General features: G+C 38.5%; 2 protein-coding genes across 2 annotated transcripts; both read left to right on the top strand.

Moving 5' to 3' along the window:
- Positions 1 to 18,137: 18,137 nt before the first annotated feature.
- Positions 18,138 to 19,127, top strand: LOC113771236. Its single transcript, XM_027315843.1, has 2 exons — positions 18,138 to 18,397; positions 18,494 to 19,127. Exons 1-2 carry the CDS (start codon positions 18,138 to 18,140, stop codon positions 19,125 to 19,127), a joined length of 894 nt encoding a protein of 297 aa, XP_027171644.1.
- Positions 19,128 to 19,451: 324 nt separating this feature from the next.
- LOC113771235 lies at positions 19,452 to 20,366 on the top strand. The gene has a single exon (XM_027315842.1). The coding sequence runs from the start codon at positions 19,452 to 19,454 to the stop codon at positions 20,364 to 20,366; it is 915 nt and encodes a 304-aa protein (XP_027171643.1).
- The last annotated feature ends 5,652 nt before the right edge of the window (positions 20,367 to 26,018 follow it).

The following is a 26,018-nucleotide window of genomic DNA, read 5'->3' as shown; positions in this document are numbered from 1 at the left end:
AGCCCACAATACGTCTGTTGTTCTCTCTCAAGTTTGGCATCTTCGAATTCCTTTGAAAGTGTCCTTTTTATGCTGCGATTGTTGATGAGGAGGTTACCGTTGCCTGATACTTTATGTAAGCTAGGTTTGCATTTGCCCTTAAAATGTTTTTGTTGCCAAGTTGCATTTGAGGAATTTATCAAGCATGTATTTTCTAGGGGTCACATTGCGTTGGAGGTTTGGGATTATTTTGGAGGTCTATGTGGTTTTACTAATTCGAGGTCTTCTTTGCGAGCTCACATAGTTGATTAGTGGTTGTGTTCATAAAAATTTGAGACACAACATTTTATTTTTATTATTCTTCCAAGTTTTACTTGCTGGCATATTTGGAAAGTTAGGAATAAAGCGGTATTTGAGGGTGTCCAAATGCGCTTTGATGCTATTTGTTAAGCCATTTTCTCGGAGGTCAAATCCATTGTGGAGATCCACTTCACACAAAAGATTGGGGCGCAAACATTTTATCAGTTGTATGATTGGTCATCTCCGCCTGCCTGTGCATTTGACTTCAAATTTGTTTGCTGAGAGGCGAAGGAGATTGGGATGTTCATACTTAATATGGATAGTTGTTCTGAGGGCAATCCAGGAGTGGGTGGAGGTGGTGGGGTTCTTCGAGATTCAACTAGGTTGCCTCTGGTTGCCTTTTCGGCTTTCTTTGGGGAAACTACTTCCCTTTGCGCTGAGACTTTGGCCCTTTTGATTGGTCTTCAAATGTGTGTCCATAGGGGTTTTGGTAATCTATTTGTGCAATCAGATTCATTGGTCTTAGTTGGGATTCTTCAGCAGCAGTTTCAGTGCCCTTGGCATATTCGAAGGGAGGTTCGGCAGATTTGGCACTTCGTTAAGGTCCCTTCTCGATTCTCGCATTGCTATAGAGAGGCTAACAAAGTTGCTGATGTGTTGTCCAATGTGGGCATCTCTCATCCTGAGCAGCATATCAAGGTTTATAAATATCTATGTATGTTTTCGAAGTTGGCTTGTGGCGAAATCAGATTGGAAGGGTTAGGAATGCCTTCTGTTCAGAAAATTAGGTGTGTTTAGGAAACTTTTTTCCATTCCATGTCCAATTTTTGTAACTTTGGTTGTTTTGACATAAAAAAGCAAGTAATTTTCATTCGAAAAAAAATTTAATATGCCAATACATGGGAAAGATTTATAGATGTATATAGGAGTCTGCAAAATCGAAAAATTTCAACTTATCGACCGAATTCGAATTGAATTCGGAATTTCGAATTCGGTAATTCGGAATGAAAATTGGAATATCCGATTTCGAATTAGACGAAATCGAGTTGAATTCGGTAATGGGATTTTTAAAATTGGAAATTTCGAATTCGAATTCACAATTCGAAATTGAAATCGAAATCGAAATTTGGAATTTCTATTTCGATTTCAAATCCATTTTTCATATATATATATATATATATATATAATATGTAATATAATATTTATATTATAATAATAATTTTTATATTCTTGAATATGGTGATTCGGAATTCCTATTTTGATTTCAAATTCATTTTCATATAAATATATATAATATTTATATATATGTAATATAATATTTATATAATACCGAATTCCAAATTGAATTCCGAACGAATTCGAATTCAGAGTTGGTGAATTCAAAATTGAAATCGGTCGAAAATTCTGATACCAAAATTTTGAAAAATTCCAATTTCAAAGTTTCGAATTACCGATTTCGATTCCGATTCACACCCTTATATGTAGAGTTGGTGATAAACATTCTAAATCTAATAGTTTACTAGAACAACAATCATGATGTTAATAAAAATGACTTTTTTAATATGGTTAATGATAATAGTGGTATAGAGTTGATCTACCTTTCTCGTTTGACCGCAGTTACTTCTGGAGCATTGCCTTTTCTAGTGCAAGTGTTTAGATTGTTATCCTCTCAGCAAATAGCCAACGATATGATATGGATCTATTATCTTGCTGATATACTATGCAAGTTAGAATGATAGTTGTTGTCGCACAATCGGGACCAATTTTGCCGAGAATAAAATAATTTTTACCCTTTTCTTTTCATAGGACCAGTAACACAGAAGATCAAAAAGTTCACTGCATGGATGTTGGTGGCTTTTCAAATTCATTAACAATAGGTATAAAAGAGGGAATGCCATACCTCAAGATTGTGTACTTTTGGTGATGTGGCCAAACGTGATTGGTTGGAGAGTGTTCGTCCAACTTCCTCTCCAATTCGTTTGCTTTTCGTTCCTTTTTTTTTTTGCTTCGTTCATTCTGTCCTTGTTTCTTATTTCTTAGTTCTTAGCAGACTAAGACTAAATGGCCTCGTTTTCAGCAGTGTTTCTTTCTTGCTTTCTGCTATGGAATATGTTAATAATAATATAATATAATATAAACATAAAGGACTACAACTAGGACTAGAACTGTAAGATAGTACTCAAAACTGATAATGTTAGGGTGAATAGAGTGGCAAGAGTAGTTGTTATGACGCATTGTAACATTGTAGCAGGTGTGATGTCTCTTCTTCAATGTCAAACGTTAGGTGGTCAGCTGAATAAAGGGAAATTGAAATGACAATTTTATCCTGACTATTTTGCCGCAATTATGGAATGTGCACTAAAGATTATGTTCTATTCAATGGACTGCTGGTGTAAATTTTTCTTCTCTGCGCGCTGTGCAATGCTGACACAGAATGACTTTCAGCTCTTCCTTCTTTGCTTTTGGCTGATAATGACGAGATTGATTGAAACATTTCCGTCCAGTCTTGGTGAGGCTATCACGAGTCTCCGGTTGGATTTTGGAAGGCCTGCATTTTGATCAGTGCTGTTTGAACTAAGCTTCTTCCAGCTTATTTCCTTCGCCTTCCTTTGTATTGCTTTGTTGCTGCCTTGCTGCTTAGAACCTTGCTCGCACCTCTGCAACTTTTGGTTGGCTGCTGGTAGGCATGCTTGCTCGCCCTGCATTATGAACTCCCCGTTGTTTTTCCCCCATTGCTTTGTTTTTTTTTCCCTTCCTTACGATTCTATATTACGCTTGTATTGCTTTTTGGAATCTTTTTCTCTCTCTTGCTTAGAATATCCTCTGCTGTGCACGACTTCTGAATTCTTTTGTTGTTTTGTAGCTTTTGTTCTCTTCGGATTCTCCTGTCAACTCCTCCTCTTTTAGTTCAGGTTAGTATCTTTCTTGTTTTATCCTTTGTTTGCATTTCCCAAAATTTTCCCTTCTCTCCGTTGTACTTTGTCACATGTCATGCTTGCTTCTCGATTCTTTGTCTGTTGTTTTGACAGCAAGAGATCCTGTGCGCCCTGTTGTTGCTATTCCATTCGCTAAGGTGTGCCTGTTTGCCCGTTTGCCTGAGGTGGCGTTTCTTCTCTTCTTTTCCTTTCTCCTTGCGTTTTTCTTGCTATCTCCCTGTTCTGTAACTTTGGTTGCTTTTAGTTTGCGCTGGCTTGTTTTTTTCCATCAACCATGCAGTTTTTTTCTCTTCTTCCTTTGTTGCATGCTACTGTGCTTGTAGTTCTCTTCGGCCACCTTATTCGTTTACTTGTGCACTTTTTTTCTGTACACTTTTTTTATGCTCACCAGTTGTATGATATTTCGTTGCCTAGCATTTATTATCTTATCCCTTATTAGTAAACTTCGCCTTGCCATGCTTCCTTACTTAGTTGCTGCTCCCTAGCTTGGTGGCTGCTTATTTAGTAGCCTTTATTATCTTATTCTGATGTAGCTACTCCCTTACTTAGTATTTGGAATTAGATGGATAGAAATGCCTTGCGCCGAAAAAAATATGTAGAAACGGCACCTGCCAAGAAAGCTGAATTTTTGCGTTCTCTGCGAGAGGCTAGAGCTGAGAAGAAAAAACAAAAAATTCCTCGCTCTCGCGTTCACAAGGTTCCTCCTGCTTGTGTGGAATCTACTGTCTGTTTTGTGTATGGTCATGATAGACCTTCTGGTAATGAGGATCAACCTCCTGTCGTTTCTAATACACTAGAAAATCGAGAGTACTTGCTTCCAGTTGAGAGTGTTGTTACAGGGCGTGGAGAGTTCCACTACACTCCTAATGTATCTAATTTGCTCAGTGATCATGCTTCACCGTCTTCTAAAAAAAATATGCCTCCCAGGTCTGCATCATCTGTTAATGAAGGTATTTCTTAATTAGCTTATTTTCTGCTGGATTTGAATTTTTCTCTTCCATCTTATTGCTACTCCTCTGCCTTCCTATTGCTTACTATGCACTCTGTGTTGCTAAAAATGAGTTCCCTTTTGTTTGAACCCTGCAGTGCTCCTATTTAGTATTTGGAACCTTGCAAGCCTTTCCTATTCAGAATTAGATTCTGATGAGTTATGCCCGTTTTAGCTTATAGCAGCTGCGTCTTCTTCACCTTATATTCCTCCCAGCCGCAAATTTTGTTTTCCATATATTGGCCACTTTGCAAAAAAATGCATCCTCCATTACCGAGTGCTTCCACAGATTCGACTTTTCTTTAGTGCGGTTCTTCTCTCCAATGATCCTTGTTTAGTTCTTTTTTCGCTATAACTTGCAGCCCCATTACTTGCTTCTTCACCTCCTGAGCATCTTTTCCTGTTAATAATTAAATGTGCATATACAAAGCCCTGCACAACTTTACCAATTGTCTTATTGGATTTTATTATCCACAGAAACTTCTTCTTTTCCAGCAAGCAATTTTAACCAGCCTACAGCGACCTCTGCTTGCCAGAGAAGGAAAAAAAATAGGAATACTCCTCTTCATCCATCCTCTGCAATTTCTGCACATAGCAAGAAACGTAGTAACTCTTCCACCATGAGAACAGAAAATGCAGGTTTAGTGCTGTTTCTCGCTTATCTCTGCCTATGTTTAGGATTCCTTCTTGCCTGTTTATACACAGTCTTAACTCAACCTGTTTACAAACCGCATGCAAACAACCATAGGGAGAAAACGGAGGCGTGGCCAGCCAAATCTTTCCCTCGTGAACAATATTCCTAATGAGTCTTTGGCTTTTCCTGATGCTCCACCTTGTGGCCATTATAGGGCGAAAAGATTCCATTTGGAACCGCCTAATTTTTGCTGCGCAGGAGGAGAAATTTCTGTTGTCGCTCCTTCTATGCCTTATGATTTGAAGCGCTTATTCATTGGTAGCGATGAGGAGAGCTTCCATTTTAGGAATAATGCTCGCACTTACAACAATAACTTAGGCTTCACATCATTTGCTGCTAAATATGATTCTGAACTAACAAAGAACACCAAAGGTGTTTACACCTTTCGTGTTCAAGGTCAGGTTTATCATTTTCTTAATGGCCTTGTCTGGTCAGATGATAGAGCATATGGGATTCAACTATACTTCTTCGACACTGATGAAGAATTAGCAAAGAGGGTTGCTGCTTCTAATAAGTTGCAAGCAACCACTTTAAGACTCCTAATGCGCATTCTTAGTGACAATCCTTATGCTAAGTTCTTCAGAAACCTTAGCCATGTTCCAAACATTAACAACTTGAACATTGTACTTTGTTGTTATCCCGCCCTTGACCAGCGAGTTTATAACCTTCCTTCTGCGTCCCAAGTGGCAGCAATATGGACCAAAAATCAAGATGAATCAGACCATACGGGAGCTCATATTCAAGTGTATACTCATTCAAATAGCAGCTATAGAATTAAACATTACTATGGCTGCTATGATCCATTGCAATACCCTATTCTGTTTCCCCGTGGTGAATGCGGGTGGCACCCTGGAGTTAAAAGAGCTCGAAAAAGAAAGAGAAGAGAGGATTCCTGTGAGGAAGATATCAACATTCATCCTTCTTCGGTCGATTCTGCAACAAGTTTATTGGATCGTGAACAAAGAGGCAAGTTATTTCTTGCCGCTTCTACCCAATTGCTTTTACCCATTCTTCTTACATTATAAGATACCATCAGCCTAAACAACTACTCATCATTTTTCTCTAGCTGCTGATCATTCAAAAAATGAAGAAGACACGGTGTCAGCTAGGGAATGTGATACCCCAACTTTTAGGATACTATTGTTGTTTAGCCTCAAAGAGAATATTACGGTTTCTTTATTTTATTGTTTTGTTTTACAGACTAGAAACCCTAAATTCTAGAAATAAAGTCTAATCAAAACCCTAGTTTCATTTGTGACTGACCATTTTCTCAAATTTCTCATATTTCAACCGAAACCCTAAATTCAATTTATGGAATTGTAAAATCCCTCACGTTTTCTTAAAAATGCCCTTTTAATTGGAAATTATGATTTTATAATAGCCCTACCACCCAATCACCCCACAATAAGTGCAAATGAACATGAAAGTAAAGGTTTTCACTTTTCGTTTTCAAGTTAGAGCGAATTAGGATTTTCACGTTTTTTCGTAGTGTAATTATCCGGTACGGTGCGAGGATCAAATTTGGTGCTTAAGAGTGACTTTTAAGTGAGAAATAATATGTGATTAGAAGCAATGATAAAAAGTTAGTGAATAGGAAGTAAAAACCCTAGTACACGTGAATTAAGGAAAAACGGTGCGAACCGACGGATGCCGATTGAACACACCACTTGATCACCACTTTCTTACCATACAAGCTCATTAATATTTGAGCAAAATATCTCCTTAATTTCCAGCTAGCCTTGATCGAATTTTGGGGCTGAAATTGCAAGAAAGCAAAAGAAAATTTTGCTTGGTAATTGGTGGTGACAAGTGTCACACCATTAAGGGTCTTGACCAAGACCAATTGTCCAATCTTCTTATCACCTTGGAGCTGCACTTCTTCTTCATTTTTTCTGTTGTTTGGCCGAGAGAGAGGGAGAGAAAAACCCAAGTGAGAGCTGCCATTTTTATCTTGAGTTTGTGAGTGTTAAGTGAGCAACTAAAATTCTAAACCGATTAAAGAGTGAGTTGTGAGCTTGAAAAGCTAGGGGAATCAAGAATTCCAAGAGGAGGTGAAGTATCGCTCTTACAAGCTTTATTTGTTGAGGTACAAGGCTAAACCATGGCTTTGGTTCTTTTATTTTGGTTTAAGTTGTTATATAATACTTGTTTTGGTTGGATTAGTGGTGATACAAGTTGTTATGATGATTTAAAGGTGATTTATGTGAGTTAGGGTTTGAGGTATTTGCTGCCTATCCTTGCTATATGGATGATATATGTTGTATTTAAGCTTATATAAGTGGTTGTGGTGATGATTGGAGCAAGAAATCAAGAAAGGTTGCATTGAATCCCAAAATTCCAGGTTTCTGGAAAATTTCAGATCTATTCTGTCCGATTTTATTGGACCATGATAGAGGCCGAATTAGGCTTGGTATAAAACATGAAAGTTGTAGAGAATAGTATTTTATAGGTACCTAAAAAATTTCAGCTCAATCGGAGTAACGTAGCCTGTGAAAAGACCAAAATACCCTCACTATTTTAGGATGTTTCCAGTGTTCCGTTTTAGTCAGTTCATCCAGTTTATCTTGTTCATTCACTAGGATCCATGCTGATTTAGCCATTTTCCAAAACATGAAAGTTTTAGTACTCTGTCTTAGCTTTTCAACACCTACAAGAACACCTTAAACGAACTTTGGTAGCCTGAGATATGACCATTTAAATGTAGTACGGTTAATTAGCCGATTGGTTGGAACCTGGTTCGGTGAACTGGAAATTTGACTGGGTTACACTGGAAATTTTGTGATACCCCAACTTTTAGGATACTATTGTTGTTTAGCCTCAAAGAGAATATTACAGTTTCTTTATTTTATTGTTTTATTTTACAGACTAGAAATCCTAAATTCTGGAAATAAAGTCTAATCAAAACCCTAGTTTCATTTGTGACTGACCGTTTTCTCAAATTTCTCATATTTCAACCGAAACCCTAAATTCAAATTATGGAATTGTAAAATCCTTCACGTTTTCTTAAAAATACCTTTTTATTTGGAAATTATTCATTTATTATAGCCCTACTACCCAATCGTTCCACAATAAGTACAAATGAACCTAGAAAGTAGGGTTTCACTTTTCGTTTTCAAGTTGGAGCAAGTTAGGGTTTTCACGTGTATCCGTAGTGTAATTATCCGGTACGGAGCAAGGATCAAATTTGGTGTTTAAGAGTGACTTTTGGGTGAGAAATAATATGTGATTAGAAGCAATGATATAAAGTTAGTGAATAGGAAGAAAAAAACCCTGGTACGTGTGATTTAAGGAAAAACGTTGCGAACCGACGGGTACCGCGCACTACCGATTGAACGCACCACTTGACCACCACTTTCTTACCACATCAGCTCATTAAAATTTGAGCAAAATATCCCCCTCATGGCCAGCTAGTCTTGACCGAAAATGTGGACCAAATGCAAGGAAAAGAAAGAGAAAAAAAAAAGAGTGGTGGTGGTGGTGCCACTTGTCGCCACATAAGGGTTTCTTGACCAACCAAGAGTCCAACCTTCTTATCCCCAATTTTGCTCTTTCTTCTTCATTATTTCTGCTGGTGGCCGAGACAAGAGAGGGGAAAAGAGAGAGCAAAGCCCACCTTCCTTCATCTTGAATTTGAGCTACAAAGTGAGGAAACAAAGAAAGTAAACCGATTAAAGTTATCTTTGAGTGTTGGTTTAGTGAGGTGTTGGTGAATTTTTGAAGGGGAAAGCTAGGGTTGCTCTTGGTAGACACTAAGCCAGGTAAGGATGATGATTTCCCCAATTTTTACTCTTAATCTTGTTTAAATTAGCTTAGCATCTCAAAATTGTGGTGAATGATGGTTGTTATCATGCTTTGGGTGATTTTCCTTTTAGTTACATGAATTAGGGTTTGATGAATTGCTGTCAAACTTGATGTATGATTAATATATGTTATATCCAAGATTGTATAGGGGGTTTTGGTAGCAAGTGAAGCAAGAAATGAAGAAAGTTATCATTGAAATAAAAAATTCCAGATTTCTGGAAAAATTTCACCCTGTTCTGTCCGGTTTCAGTTCGTGTGGTTAGAGGCCTAATTAGGCTTGGAATAAAATATGAAAGTTGTATAGAATGATATTTTATAGGTTCATACAAAATTTCAGCTCAATCAGAGCAACGTAGCCTGTGAAAAGACCAAAATACCCTCACTGCCCTAGGTTAAATTCCAGTGTTCCGCGTAGACAGTTCAGTCCATTTGGCTGTGTTTATTCACTATAATTCGTTCGGATTTAGCCAAGTGTCAAAACATAAAAGTTTTAGTACTCTGGATTAGCTTTTAAACTCCTCAAAGAACACCTTAAACGGACCTTGGTAGCCTGAGATATGATCATTCTAGTACAGTGCGGTCAATTAGCTGTATAGTTGGAAGTTGGCTCTGTAAATTGGGAATCTGACCAGGTTACACTGGAAATTTGACCAAGGGATCTTCATGAAAGTTGTAGGACTTCGTCTTATCTTCGAAATGGTATAAGTTACACACCAATCCGATAAACATAGCCTCAGATGTGTCCTTTCCGCAAAAACCCGTCAAATCTGTCTTTTGTAATTTCATTTCCCCACTTGATATTAGCTTAATTTTTGTTCTTGTATTGTATTGAACCTATGGAATGGCTATTGAACTGAAATTGTGTTATGGATAACTTTGGGTTGGATTGAGTAAAAGAATGAAGCCATAATGGCTGGAAAATTAGGTAAACACAAAGGGCATGCTGCCCAAATTTATGCTCGAGGACTAGAGAAATATACTTGCGACTTGAGTAAGGGTTAAGAGTGATTACTACTTGAACCATCTAGGATATTTGCATCTTCTTTTATCGAGGTATATAAGTAAGGATTTGGCCGAACTTGTACCCTTGAGAAATACAACTATGACTACTAGAAATACGTTTTCCTTGTACTTTCGACTCAAATGGCATTTCCAAGCATACATGTTACAAAGTTATATAGTTTGAAAAGCGAGCGAGTGTTTCACGAATATCCTCCAAGTGAATTTCCATGTCTTGATTCTTATTGAACGAAACGTCTACGTTTCGAACCTTAGTTGATTTTTAAAGTCCTGAAACAAAGTTTTATCACAGATTTAGACTCCGAACCCGGAGTATAACCCAGACGTGATTACTAGGGGCACTTCATTTTGGTGAGTGTTTTCAAATACCTGATTGAACGGGACACTTGTTTCCAATACTTGATCAATATGATTAAATGATATATGATTGGCTTGATCGGGCAAGAGTGTACTTTATCGCACTTGCCCTTATTTGATATATACTTGTTTATTGTTGAAATTGAATTGATATACTTGTTCATGTTGTGCGCACTTCCTGGAATTCCAGAAACCCTGCGGCAAGTTACTCGAGTCGAGCCGGCAAGGGCTTGGTCGATTGGGTAACGAACCCTGGGTCTCTTGATTATCGAGTGGAGTGATATCTCCTCGACTAATCGGTATACTCGAGTATTACCACCCGTGTTTCTTGAGGATTTTGGGCCCAGTAGGGGGTTTGAATGATGGACGGAGAGTAGCGTAAGTGGTGCTCTACTGGATTGGTTCCTTTACTTGAAAGTTGACGGAGTGTCAACTACTACGTTATCAAGTTTCTGGTAATGCAATGGGAATTTGGCTCCTGAGAGCCATCCGTATCCTTATACTTTGGAATGATTATTGCTTATTGGATTATTGACTCTTCTGAAAAACTTTACACTCGCTCATTTTGAGATTGCTACTTGACGTGTTATTGCTCACTTTTATGAACTCTTCATGCTCGTTACTTTGCTATATCGAAAACTTGTACTTATAAATAATGGTCAATTTGCTATTTGGAACCTCACTGGGCTTTTAGCTCATTCCACTCCATTTGTTTTCCTTTCAGGGGTACGAGCGAGGCGTGAGATATGTAAAGACTAGCATAGACTAGTTGTTTTTTACTTTTGACTTGTACTCGTGCTATTACTCGAATAGAATGTTTTGTATCTGAATTGTATACACTTTGAACCAGTTTGGGTATATTGAGGTTTTGTATCTTGATTGTGCATCAATGTAAATTATAGGCTTGAATTGCGATGTTATTTATTGTCTATGGATGTATGCACGTGATACGAGTGAGTGAGTCCTGGCGAGAGCTGGGCAGGCGGTCTGCCGAACCATTTGGTACGCCTTAGGGGGAGGTGGGGTCGTCACAAATTTGACCAAGTGATCTTCATGAAAGTTGTAGGACTTCTTCTTAGCTTCGAAATGGTATAAGTTGCACCCCAATCCGATAAGCGTAGCAGCGGATGTGTCCATTCCGCAAAACCCTATCAAATCTGTCTTTTACTAAAGCTCATTTCCGCACTTGTTATTAACTTGAATTTTTGTCCTTGTATTGTCTTGAGCCTATTGGACGGCTACTGAAGTTGGATTGTTGTGTGTGTACCTTTGGGTTTGAATGAGAAAAATAATGAAGCAAAAATGGCTGGAAAATTAGGTAAACACAAAGGGCATGCTGCCCAAATTTACGCTCGAGGACTAGAGAAATATACTTGCGACTTGAGTAAGGATTTGGCCGAACTTGTACCCTTGAGAAATACAATCATGACTACTAGAAATACATTTTCCTTGTACTTTCGACTCAAATGGCATTTCCAAATGTAAATGTTACAAAGTTATATAGTTTGAAAAGCGAGCGAGTGTTTCACGAGTATTCTCCAAGTGAATTTCCATTTCTTGATTCTTATTGAACGAAACGTCTAAGTTTCGAACCTTAGTCGATTTTAAAGTTCTGAAACAAAGTTTTATCGCAGATTTGGACTCTGAACTCGGAGTATAAACCAGACGTGATTACTAGGGGCACTTCATTTTGGTGAGTGCTTCCAAATACCTGATTGAATTGGACACTTGTTTCCAATACTTGATCAATATGATTAGATGATATATGATTGGCTTGATCGGACAAGAGTGTACTCTATCGCACTTGCCCTTACTTGATATATACTTGTTTATTGTTGAAATTGAATTGATATACTTGTTTATGTTGTGCGCACTTCCTGGAATTCCAGAAACCCTGCGACAAGTTACTCGTGTCAAGCCGGCAAGGGCTTGGTCGATTGGGTAACGAACCCTGGGTCTCTTGATTGTCGAGTGGAGTAATATCTCCTCGGCTAATCGGTATATTCGAGTATTACCACCCGTGTTTCTTGAGGATTTTGGGCCCAGTAGGAGGATTGAATGGTGGACGAAGAGTAGCGTAAGTGGTGCTCTACTGGATTGGTTCCTTTACTTGAAAGTTGACAGAGTGTCAACTATTACGTGTTCAAGCTCCGGATGATGAATGGAAGTTGGCTCCTGAGAGCCATCCGTATCCTTATGCTTTGGAATGATTATTGCTTATTGGATTATTGTTTATTTTGAAAAACTTTTACACTCGCTCATTTTGAGATTGCTACTTGACGTGTTATTGCTCACTTTTATGAACTATTCATGCTCGTTACTTTGCTATATCAAAAACTTGTACTTATAAATAATGGTGAATTTGTTATTTGGAACCTCACTGGGCTTTTAGCTCATTCCACGCCATTTGTTTTCCTTGCAGGGGTACGAGCGAGGCGTGAGACGTGTACAGACTAGCGTAGTCTAGTTGTTTTGGATTTTGTAATTGTACTCGCACTAGTCGCTCGATTAGGGTTGAATGTACTGAGACCTTAAATCTTTTGATGTATTTGGGACTGTATGAATGGTTGAGATAGAAATGAATGTATTCGTATGTTCCAAACTTGGGAACCGTTATTTCGTTTATTATTGAGGTTGCACCTTATTTTATTTGATGCGAGTGAGTGAGTCCTGGCGAGAGCTGGGCAGGCGGTCTGCTAAACCCTAGGGTACGCCCAGGGGGAGTTGGGGCCGTCACAGATGGTATCAGAGCTTCTATCGAGCTCGTGCCAGGAGAAGGTTCTCGGACTGTGGGGATTGACTTGTTAAGTATGGAACGATTGTCTATTGTTGGGAACCTTAGATATGTATGTTGGGTAGGAATCTCTAATACGGGTGATTTGCTCTTGAGCCTGGCCAGTTTGAGTGGTGAATTATCATATTTTCGGATTCTTGTCCCCGAGTATCAAAGAGTGATACCTTTACGATAAGTTGAGAGCTCGCGTAATATTAGGATAGGTTGAATGGCGAAAGCAAAGGCACGAGGAATGCGAATAGTCTGGACTTGAAATATATTGAAGATATTCGTGGGATTTGGGATCCTTACTATTCACGTGTTTCGAGTATTGATTAAGTGTAGTGCCTGAACAATACCTAGGGTTAATGTCCTATAGGTTATGTGACTTGTTTGCTATGTATATAAAGAACCTGTTTATTATGCGTTTTATTGCCTCTGTTTATCCTTTTGAAATGTGCTACATGAGCCATACCTTGCCTTGTTTACATGTTTATAGTTGGTTAAACCCAAAACATGGAGGGTAGAAGAAGTCAAGTCAGGGGAACTAACCGAGGACGCGGTCCTAGTCGTGGCCATGGGGGTAGACAAGCACAGGAACAGGTACAAGAACCGAGAGAAGAGAGAGAGGCAACGATTAAGCCACAACCTGGAGCCCAGGCTGTAGAGGGAGATCAAGCGGCAACTGCGATCCAACAAATGACTAATGTTCTGGCCCGTTTAGTGGAACAACAGGGTCAAGCCCCTGTAAATCAACCTAGGGACCCCGATATGGGGCAAGATAGGGCTCTTGAGAGATTCCAGAAGTTCTCTCCACCTAAGTTCTTGGGAGGACCTGACCCGGAAGGAGCCAAGAGATGGCTAGAGGCCATGATTAATATCTTTGCCGCTTTGAACTATGCGGAGGATAGACAAGTGCACTTTGCAATTTTTCAATTTCAAGGTCCGGCCAGGGCATGGTGGAATGTGGTTCAAGCTAAGTGGGAGAGAGAGGGGACCGCATGGACGTGGGTGAATTTCGTGCGAGAGTTTAACGACAAATGTCTCACACCTATTATCCAGGAGAAAAGAGAAGATGATTTTATTAAGCTTCGGCAGGGAACTTTGAGTATAGCTGAGTATGAAACCCAATTTACGAAGTTGTCTAAATTTGCTCTTGAACTGATAACTACGGAGCAAAGAAGAGTTCGGAGGTTTGTGCAAGGGTTCAATGTGGAGATACAAGAGGCCTTAGCGGCGGCCCAGATTAATACATTTACAGAGGTCTTGGAAAAGGCCCAACGTATAGAAATTGCTAGGGTACAAGTGAGAGCTTTTCATGCAAAAAGGAAAAGTGTGCCTGGTGGAAGTCAAAGGCATGGACAAAGTGATTTAGACATGCCACCCTCTAAGATGGGCCGAGGAGATGGTGGTGAGAAAATTTCAGGGACATCTAAGGATGTTACTCCAGGAGGAGCCTCGCGTGGCAGGGAGCAAGCATGAGGTGCCTCACAAGGAGGTCAAACTCGAGTATCTTGTGAGTACTGTGGGAAGGCCAATCATACAGAGAATGATTGTTGGCAAAAGGCAGGAAAATGTTTATGGTGTGGTAGTGCCGAGCACCAGCTTGCAACTTGTCCCCGTAGGTCACACCTAAACCTTGAACATGCAAATGTAGGAGGGACTAAGCCAAGAGTGCCAGCTAGAGTGTACGCCCTGGACCAACAGGCATTACCTGAACCATCGGAGATAGTAGAAGATACGATTCGTGATTCTATTGTTAAGCTAAATTTTGGCTACAGTGAGACCTAAGATCTAGAAATGGATATACAAGAAAATACCCTATGCTATTTAGGAGTGCATGGATGAATTTCGAGGACGAAATTCTTTTAAGGAGGGGAGATTGTGATACCCCAACTTTTAGGATACTATTGTTGTTTAGCCTCAAAGAGAACATTACGGTTTCTTTATTTTATGGTTTTGTTTTACAGACTAGAAACCCTAAATTCTAGAAATAAAGTCTAATCAAAACCCTAGTTTCATTTGTGACTGACCATTTTCTCAAATTTCTCATATTTCAACCGAAACCTTCAATTTATGGAATTGTAAAATCCCTCACGTTTTCTTAAAAATGCCCTTTTAATTGGAAATTATGATTTTATAATAGCCCTACCACCCAATCACCCCACAATAAGTGCAAATGAACATGAAAGTAAAGGTTTTCACTTTTCGTTTTCAAGTTAGAGCGAATTAGGGTTTTCACATTTTTTCGTAGTGTAATTATCCGGTACGGTGCGAGGATCAAATTTGGTGCTTAAGAGTGACTTTTAAGTGAGAAATAATATGTGATTAGAAGCAATGATAAAAAGTTAGTGAATAGGAAGTAAAAACCCTAGTATGCGTGAATTAAGGAAAAACGGTGCGAACCGACGGATACCGATTGAACACACCACTTGATCACCACTTTCTTACCATACAAGCTCATTAATATTTGAGCAAAATATCTCCTTAATTTTCAGCTAGCCTTGACCGAATTTTGGGGCTGAAATTGCAAGAAAGAAAAAGAAAATTTTGCTTGGTAATTGGTGGTGACAAGTGTCACACCATTAAGGGTCTTGACCAAGACCAATTGTCCAATCTTCTTATCACCTTGGAGCTGCACTTCTTCTTCATTTTTTCTGCTGTTTGGCCAAGAGAGAGGGAGAGAAAAACCCAAGTGAGAGCTGCCATTTTTATCTTGAGTTTGTGAGTGTTAAGTGAGCAACTAAAATTCTAAACCGATTAAAGAGTGAGTTGTGAGCTTGAAAAGCTAGGGGAACCAAGAATTCCAGGAGGAGGTGAAGTATTACTCTTACAAGCTTCATTTGTTGAGGTACAAGGCTAAACCATGGCTTTGGTTCTTTTATTTTGGTTTAAGTTGTTATATAATACTTGTTTTGGTTGGATTAGTGGTGATACAAGTTGTTATGATGATTTAAAGGTGATTTATGTGAGTTAGGGTTTGAGGTATTTGCTGCCTATCCTTGCTATATGGATGATATATGTTGTATTTAAACTTATATAAGTGGTTGTGGTGATGATTGGAGCAAGAAATCAAGAAAGGTTGCATTGAATCACAAAATTCCAGGTTTCTAGAAAATTTCAGCTCTATTCTGTCCGGTTTTATTGCACCATGTTAGAGGCCGAATTAGGCTTGGTATAAAACATGAAAGTTGTATAGAATGGTATTTTATAGGTTCCTACAAAATTTCAGCTCAATCGGAGCAACGTAGCCTGTGAAAAGACCTAAATACCCTCACTATTCTAGGATGTTTCTAGTGTTCCGTTTTAGTCAGTTCATCCAGTTTATCATGTTTATTCAGTAGGATTCGTGCTGATTTAGCCATTTTCCAAAACATGAAAGTTTTAGTACTCTGTCTTAGCTTTTCAACACCTACAAGAACATCTTAAACGGACTTTGGTAGCCTGAGATATGACCATTTAAATGTAGTACGGTTAATTAGCCGATTTGTTGGAACCTAGTTCGGTGAACTGGGAATTTGACTGGGTTACACTGGAAATTTGACCAAGTGATCTTCATAAAAGTTGTAGGACTTCGTCTTAGCTTCTAAATGGTATAATTTACACCCCAATCCGATAAGCGTAGCCTTGGATGTGTCCATTCCGCAAAACCCTATCAAATCTGTCTTTTACTAAAGCTCATTTCCGCACTTGTTATTAACTTGAATTTTTGTCCTTGTATTGTCTTGAGCCTATTGGACGGCTATTGAAGTTGGATTGTTGTGTGTGTACCTTTGTGTTTGAATGAGAAAAATAATGAAGCCAAAATGGATGGAAAATTAGGTAAACACAAAGGGCATGCTGCCCAAATTTACGCTCGAGGACTAAAGAAATATACTTGCGACTTGAGTAAGGATTTGGCCGAACTTGTACCCTTGAGAAATACAATCATGACTACTAGAAATACGTTTTCCTTGTACTTTCGACTCAAATGGCATTTTCAAGTATAAATGTTACAAAGTTATATAGTTTGAAAAGCGAGCGAGTGTTTCACGAATATTCTCCAAGTGAATTTCCATTTCTTGATTCTTATTGAACGAAACGTCTAAGTTTCGAACCTTAGTCGATTTTAAAGTTCTGAAACAAAGTTTTATCGCAGATTTGGACTCCGAACTCGGAGTATAAACCAGACGTGATTACTAGGGGCACTTCATTTTGGTGAGTGCTTCCAAATACCTGATTGAACTGGACACTTGTTTTCAATACTTGATCTATATGATTAGATGATATATGATTGGCTTGATCGGGCAAGAGTGTACTCTATCGCACTTGCCCTTACTTGATATATACTTGTTTATTGTTGAAATTGAATTGATATGCTTGTTTATGTTGTGCGCACTTCCTGGAATTCCAGAAACCCTGCGGCAAGTTACTCGAGTCGAGCCGGCAAGGGCTTGGTCGATTGGGTAACGAACCCTGGGTCTCTTGATTGTTGAGTGGAGTGATATCTCCTCGGCTAATCGGTATACTCGAGTATTACCACCCGTGTTTCTTGAGGATTTTCGGCCCAGTAGGGGGATTGAATGGTGGACGGAGAGTAGCGTAAGTGGTGCTCTACTGGATTGGTTCCTTTACTTGAAAGTTGACGGAGTGTCAACTATTACGTGATCAAGCTCCGGATGATGAATGGAAGTTGGCTCCTGAGAGCCATCCGTATCCTTATTCTTTGGAATGATTATTTCTTATTGGATTATTGTTTATTTTGAAAAACTTTTACACTCGCTCATTTTGAGATTGCTACTTGACGTGTTATTGCTCACTTTTATGAACTCTTCATGCTCGTTACTTTGCTATATCGAAAACTTGTACTTATAAATAATGGTCAATTTGCTATTTGGAACCTCACTGGGCTTTTAGCTCATTCCACGCCATTTGTTTTCCTTACAGGGGTACGAGCGAGGCGTGAGATGTGTACAGACTAGCGTAGTCTAGTTGTTTTGGATTTTGTAATTGTACTCGCACTAGTCGCTCGATTAGGGTTGAATGTACTGAGACCTTAAATCTTTTGATTTATTTGGGATTGTATGGATGGTTGAGATAGAAATGAATGTATTCGTATGTTCCAAACTTGGGAACCGTTATTTCATTTATTATTGAGGTTGCACCTTATTTTATTTGATGCGAGTGAGTGAGTCCTGGCGAGAGCTGGGTAGGCGGTCTGCTAAACCCTAGGGTTCGCCCAGGGGGAGGTGGGGTCGTCACAGGGAATACTACTGTTACAGATTTCAGATCAGGGATGATGATGAATCGATGTTGCTGCACTCACTTAGACTATTACAACAGTATGCAGTAGATGGTTATGTTAAGATTGAAACGTCTAGGCTTGACTTTCATAGAAACCGACAGAACAACATTCGTTCTGAGGTTCTTCAAGGAGTCTTAGACAGTATTTCTATAGGCCAGACCAATGCTTCTAAAGTTGGCCGTAGAACCATATTACCAGCTTCCTTTATAGGTGGACCAAGGGACATGAGACGTCGATATCTTGATGCAATGTCCCTTGTGCAAAAGTATGGCAAACCGGACATCTTTCTTACTATGACCTGCAACCCAGCATAGAAGGAAATTCAGGATAATCTAAAGTACCATGAAAAACCTCAAGACAGACCGGACCTTCTGGCTAGAGTCTTTAGAGCCAAGTTTGAATTGCTTAAATTAGAAGTTTTGAACAAACAAATCTTTGGAGAAGTTGCAGCGTATGTTTATGTGATTGAGTTCCAAAAACGTGGATTCCCACATGCGCATATGCCACTAATTTTGAAGCTTGAATACAAGCTCCTAAATCCAGAGTCATATGATAGAGTGGTTTGCGCTGAAATACCTGATCGTTCGAAGCATCCTCATCTATATTCACTTGTTGTGAAGCATATGATTCATGGTCCTTGTGGTGATATGGATAGAACTTGCCCTTGTATGAAGGATGGTCGTTGTAAAAATCACTATCCAAAGAGTTTTTGTAGCCAAACGACGCATGCTGAAGATAGTTATCCACAATACAGAAGGAGGGATGATGGAAGAAAAATCACAGTCCGAAGGCATACTCTTGATAACAGATGGGTTGTGTCTTATAGTCCCTATCTGTTAGCTACATTTGACTGCCATATCAATGTCGAAATTTGCTCGACTATTAAATTGGTGAAGTACATGTATAAGTATGTTTTCAAAGGCCATGACTCAATCAATTTTAGGGTCGTTTCGCATCATGCCCCTGATGACACTGATGACATAAAGGAATTTTAGCAAGGTAGATGGATTTCACCTCCTGAGGCTTTTTGGCGTATTTTTGAATTCCGCTTAAGTGAAATTACTTCAGCAGTCTATACTCTTCAGATCCATCTTCCAGACCAACAGTTTATTTCTTTCGACAAAAACTCTGATCTGTTGCAATTATTGAGCAAAGTTGATTTTTCAAAAACCATGTTAACTGAATTTTTCCATATGAACAAAACAAATGTGGTTGCACAGAACCTTAAATGTCTTTACAAGGATTTTCCTCAATTTTTTGTTTGGTCTCATAAATATAAAAGATGGACTGAGAGGAAGCGTCGAAAGGTGATAGGTAGAATGGTTACTGTTAGTCCAGCAGATGGAGAAAGATACTACTTAAGACTTCTTCTAAATCATGTTCATGGGCCAACTTCTTTTGATGATATTTTGACGGTTGCTGATCAAAAACTGAATTCCTTTAGAGGAGCTGCTTTAGCATTAGGACTTTTACAATCTGATACTTACATAGATGATTCACTCCAAGAAGCTGTGGCCTTCCAGATGCCATCTTCCTTAAGATTGCTATTTTCCACTCTGCTTGTTCATTGTTCTCCAGTAAATCCTCAGCTCCTGTGGGAAAAATTTCACCATGACCTCTCAACAGATTACCAGCACCAATGCTCATTTTCTGTCCTTACTCCTTCAGAGATCACAACAAGAGCGCTACAGGATATTAACAGATCATTGGAGCAGATGGGAAAAAGAATTACTGATTACCAATTAACTTCAAATGATTTCCATTCTCCTTTTCATGAACGATTGACACAGGAGATCGAAAGCAAAAGAGGTTTACATGTTGCTCCAGAGGATCTCTTACTCCCTCTCAAATTGAACTCTGAACAGAAAAATGCTTACGACTTGATTCTTGCAGCATGTTTTTCTGCTCAGGGTGAAGCTTTTTTTATTGATGGTCCAGAAGGGACCGGGAAAACATTCTTATACCGATCGCTGCTTGCGACATTAAGATCGCTGGGTTACATTGCCATTGCTGTAGCCACTTCTGGCATTGCAGCTTCTATTCTTCCTGGAGGACGAACAGCGCACTCAAGATTTAAGATACCATTGGACTTTTCAAAGAATAAAGCTTGTCAACTTAGCAAACAAAGCAGTGTTGCCAAATTGCTTTTAGAGTGTAAACTTATCCTTTGGGATGAAGCATCGATGGCTAAGCGAGAACGATTGAGGCATTTGATGATCTGCTTAAAGATATAATGGATTCTAATTTGCCTTTTGGAGGAAAAGTTGTAGTTTTTGGTGGAGATTTTCGGCAAACTTTGCCAGTTATTGAGCGAGCAACAAAGCATGTCCTCATAGAATCAAGCTTTCCTAACTCTATTCTCTGGTCTACGTTACACAAACTGAAACTCACGCAGAATATAAGAGCCATGTTAGATCTTGTTTTCTCTCAGTTCTTATTAAGAATAGGCGAGGGAAGAGAGCCTGTAGATGCAAACGGCGAAATCGCTTTATCACCTGATATAGTTATTCCTTATTATTATAAAGATCAATCTTTAAATAGGTTAACAACTAAATACAATTATACTTTATCTAGCTGATTCTTTTTTTTAAACCCTATCTTTCATTGATTATAGCTACTTATAACTCTAAACAGGTTAGTTGAGAGTGTTTTCCCAGATTTGCAGCTGTATTCTAAAGATCCTTATAGGATGATAAATAGATGCATCCTTGATCCCAAAAATAGCTCTGTCGATGAGCTGAATGAGCTATTGATAAACAAATTTCCTGGAAATGTTCAAATTTATATCAGTTCAGATCGGACTGTTGAGCAGCGGCACCAAGGTGACTATGAAGATTTTCTAAATTCGCAGAATCCAAAAGGACTTCCTCCTCATAAGTTGCTGCTAAAAGAAAACTGTCCTATTATGCTTTTAAGGAATTTAAATCCTAATGAAGGATTGTGTAATGGGACAAAGTTAATATGTAGAGAGCTTAGCTTGAATATCATTTCTACAGAAATTGTTTTTGGCATTCACGCTGGGAAAACAGTCTTCATCCCAAAAATACCTCTTCAGACCTCTGACAATGAAAGGAATGGGATTCCGTTCATAAGAACTCAATTTCCTGTCCGCCTTTGTTTTGCTTTAACCATTAATAAGGCACAGGGACAAACTCTTGACTATGTGGGTCTTTACTTGCGTGAACCTGTTTTTTCTCACGGACAGCTTTACGTTGCACTTTCTAGAGCTAGAACTGCTGCTGACCTTAAAGTTCTTCTTATTCCTGGAACTTTTGATGAGAAAAAGATTGACTGCAGAACTAGGAACATTGTCTTTAATAAAATCTTTCATTTGACTCAGCAGTAAAGATTCTGTCTAATTTCAAGATTCTATCTGATTCAAGAATATTTTTGAATGAGGTACACATGCATATTTATCTTTCTTTAATGAATATACTCTTACACTTAACCTGTGTACTAATACTTAGTTATCTATATTTTGATTTTCATACAGAATGGCTAACTTGCTCCCTATCCGAGACATTGTCCCTTCCATGAAAAATTTGAGTTGCATCATCACTGTTCAGGAAAAACAGCAGATCACTGACTCAAAGGGAACACCAACAAAAAAACAAAAATTTATCTTCTATGATACAGAGGTTAGTGCGCCTTTGTACCCACACTCTCTCTTATGGTTGTAATAACAAAATTTCCTACTTTTTAGCTAATGCTATACTCTGTGACAGCCCCACCTCACCCTAAGGCAAACCAAAGGGTTCGGCGGACCGCCTGCCCAGCTCTCGCCAGGACTACGGAGTCGATTCACACAAACCCTATATAGTACGCGTGAGAACTCAACGAAAACGAACAATTGGAGACCACCAAGGGTTAAACAGAGCTTACCAAACCATACGGAAGTACGGGACATCGATTAAACACTTATCCATATATTTACATCGGAGTCTTGAACCAATGAACTAAATACACGCCAGAGTATTCACGCTACACAAAATACAATTAGGGTTTCAGTTACAGAGGAGCATAAACAAAAGAAGTCCAACAACTAGCTCAACTCTTTTCTTCCAAAAATCTTGGTTTCAAAACATGGAACCCTGTAAGGAAAACAAAGGTAACAAAAGGGGTGAGCTTGCGCTCAATGAGGTACCGGACATATAGCAGTAAAATCATGGTCTTTCATGTTGAATCAATCAGATACATATACCAGATATAAAGGAAAGCATTTAAACACCGTGGTTCAAAGGGAAAGGATACGGGTGGCTCTCATGAGCCAGATTTCCATTTGCAGTACTTGATCCGAACCCGTTGACTCTCCGTCAACGTAAATAGAACCAACATATCCGTAGACCCCACTTTACACCAATTTTCATCCACCAAACATACCCTACCGGGCCCGAACTCCATACAGTACAGAAATGGTAATACTCGAGTATACCGGAATCAAGAGTCTCAATACCCAAAGATTCCCAGAACAGACTACTGTGGTTCGTTATCTAATCGACCAGGCTCTTGCCGGCCCGACTTGAGTCACTAGCCACAGGTGTTGAGCTCAGAGGTCACAGAAAGGTCGTTGGATACCAGCCTCCAAACGACGTCCGAACAGATTCAGATACAGTTAACAGATTATTCACATTAAATAGGCATATGGACAGACAAGAGAGCGAGTGTGATAAAGTACACCCTCGTCTCAAACAGAATAAACAGATAGTACAGTCATTCAGATCCCAGATTGCAAGTGCAGAAATCAAGTTAAGTAACAAATAAGGGGAGTGGTACACTCACCGGTTTCAGTACAGATACTTCAAAAGTTTTTGCCCAAAATAGAGCTTTGATCACCAAGAAACCTTAAAATAACCAAGGTGAAACAATTATGGTTCCCACTATCACGAATCCAGTACACAAAATGCATAAATAAGACTCAATTATAAGTCGTGTGCCTGATCAAATTAGCTACCAGTGTACAGAAATAACAATGTGGTTTTGGAGTAAAAGGTAGCGGTTGGTATCAAAGACATGAACACCCTAAAACCCTTCGCTCAAGTCACAAGTAAATCCAACTAGCCTTCAAGTAAAATTTCGGGCAGCATATCCCTTGTGTTTACCTATTTTGTGAGGACTCGCAAAATTTACATATTTAATCTCCTATTTCTAGCTTATTTAATTATTTATTTGGCCTTTTATTCCGAATATTATTTTCTAAACTCTTGAGCCCTAATTACATAGAAATATAGTTTCATTATATTTTTAAAGTGACTTGTATCAAAAATTAATTTCCGGGAGCTCGTTTAGTGAAAATAGTGAACACGTCTTTGGAAATCTTGACCGATTGAGAGAACAATAAGTTTGGAATATTGGAGATTTGTATAATAGACCTAAATTAGGTATTTTAATGTTTAAATACTCAAGTGATAGTTATTAGTACTATCGTTATAAGAATTTCTCGGAAGTTTCACATTATTGCGCTTAAATTGGAGATACGCGTTTTCACACGCGCGATTTAAATTGAGGAACGTTAGACCCTTATTTTGGGACAATTGAGAGTGAATAATATTTATATGAATATAAGTGCATTAGAGGTTTATTGCACTAGTGAAACAAACTCGAGAGGAATCGAGCACGAAACGCGGGAAAAAGAGTTGACCTTTGAATCAATGAGAGCCACACATTTTAGTTTCACATGGGAGCATCACACTAGATTAAAACCCTCCATATACTTACCTCAATTGCTGCCTCTTTTGCTTCCATTCCAGCCGTGCAACATCAAGATAGAAAAGGACCAAGTTTACTTCACCAAATCCTACTCAATCTTCATCCGATTCACACCAAACTTAAACCACCCTTAGCTTAACACTTGAGGAGTATTTTGAGCTGCAAAAGAGAGCTGAAAAGCCACGGTTTTCTGGAGCAAAGAGTGGCCAAAATTTCTGCCTTCATCATCTAATCAAGTAGGTGTTAATCCAACACTTAAATCTTGCTTTATGAAGATCATCTTACATGTATAAGGTAGTATTTGCATTTGGGTAGCTTGTTTATGGTGTAAAATGAAATGGGTGGGCTCTATGAACTCCCACCCTTGTCTTGATGGCTGATGTGATGATTGATGATGAATTTAATGTTGGTTTAGTGCTCAAAATGGTGGATTAATGGTGTGTAATTAATAGAAACTTCATTGGGTGCAAGAAGCAAAAGTTTCCGATTTTACCCCTGCCTTGTCCGACCACTCATGTGCAAAATTTTGATGTTCTAATGGTTTGATTACGTTTTTTACATGTTATATTGGTTGTGTACAAAATTTCATTGAAAAATAACATGATTTGGTTGGTCAAATGAGTTGATTTCCAAAGTTAGCAAAACTGGAAAATGAATCCCGTATTGCCCAGGCAGTCATTTTGTATCGGCCATAACGCTTTGCTCCGATGTCGAAATCAAGTGCCGTTTGTGGCATTGGAAACTAGACATTTCCAGATTTCTATTGGTACCAATTTCACGTTCTGGTTCCACTTGAGTGAATCACACCATTCGATTGAAAATCACTGTCCTGTTTCGTTTCTCTCCAGGAGACAGGACAGGACTTGTATCTTGATGCTCAAAAACGAGCTGTTTGTGGATAGAATTTGAAAATGGTTTCTTCTGATAAAATTCATATTTATGAGAGAGATTTCCAACGCCATCAACCACGCCCAATTCCAAGTTGAATTGAGTGAGTTGTGGCCAAAGTTCGAAACTGCTACAGTGATAGAATTTTCCACTTGGACAGATTTGTAACTAACAATGATTTGGGACTTGTTGTTTTGGAAACTTTGATGTCCAACATATACCAAACCTTATATTAGATGTTTCTTGGACTTTGTTTCACAAATAAACCAGATTTGGATTGGTTGCTTTGGACAAAATGTTTAAAAAAGGAAAGAAGAGCTAAAAGACAGTTTACATTGGGGAAATTTCTTGAACTTTGATGGTTTAGTTAACTACCTTCCCATGTGAATTTTTAAATGAAATTTGATAGAAGAGTAATCCTCATATGGAGGTTTAATTGTACGAAATTTGGTAATATTCTAAGACCATTTTGATATGTAAATGATGTCACAAAATTTGCTCATCGAATCTGGAAAACTTTTCGTTTTCTCTTAGCCAAATGGTCAAATCTAATTTGGGGAGTTTTATTTCGAAAATTTGGATGTCAATGGTCTTTAAATTGCTCAGTGGATGTTTATGAACTCTTGGTTTCAATAATGGAGAGATTTGGAACTGATTTCATGGTACAAAAAGTTTGTAAACAAAAGAAAAGTGAGAAGGTAGTTTAGCCTTGAAACTCTTCATAAACTTTGGTTGTTTAATTGACTACCTTACCGTGAGAGTTTTTGTATGAAACTTGGTAGAAATATTGTTCACACATGGAAGATTTAGTGTACCAAGTTTGATGTATTTCCAATGCCAACTCGATGACCAAATGATACTTCGAATCTAGTCTTCAAACCTGGAAAATAGCCCAACAGTCTTAACTTTTTCAGCAACTTGGAGCTACTATATCTTGATGCTCAAAACTCCGTTTCTCGTTCCACTTGTTTTGTTTTAAACGTTGATTGTAACTCTAATTGATTTACAAATTTCGGAGGCTTATTTACAACGTGTGAATTTTACCGAATTTTCAAAGTTGCCCAAAAACCAATCTTGAAACTGTCTTGGTATTCTAAAGCAATAACTTTGAGCCAACTTTTAAATGTCATCCATTTGGAATCATGGAAAAGTATATTCTAAGAACTTTTAGTAATTTTGAATAGGTTTCCAATGGTATTAAGTTTTCCAATTTTGGATCTATATAATGAAAGATATGATTTTTCTAAAATCGATACTCAAAGCTGAAATTTGTCAAATTCTTAGAAAATAAG

The sequence above is a fragment of the Coffea eugenioides genome, chromosome 5 (genome assembly GCF_003713205.1).
Source record: "Coffea eugenioides isolate CCC68of chromosome 5, Ceug_1.0, whole genome shotgun sequence".
Lineage (NCBI taxonomy): Eukaryota > Viridiplantae > Streptophyta > Magnoliopsida > Gentianales > Rubiaceae > Coffea > Coffea eugenioides.
This window is presented reverse-complemented; position numbering and strand designations above follow the sequence as displayed.

Excerpts from the sequence above, each read along its gene's own strand:
- LOC113771236 (XM_027315843.1), top strand. The coding sequence starts at position 18,138 with ATGTTGCTGCACTCACTTAGACTATTACAACAGTATGCAGTAGATGGT. Across the intron at positions 18,398-18,493 it reads GCAATGTCCCTTGTGCAAAA|ACCGGACCTTCTGGCTAGAG; the intron begins GTATGGCAAACC and ends ACCTCAAGACAG.
- LOC113771235 (XM_027315842.1), top strand. The coding sequence starts at position 19,452 with ATGGTTACTGTTAGTCCAGCAGATGGAGAAAGATACTACTTAAGACTT.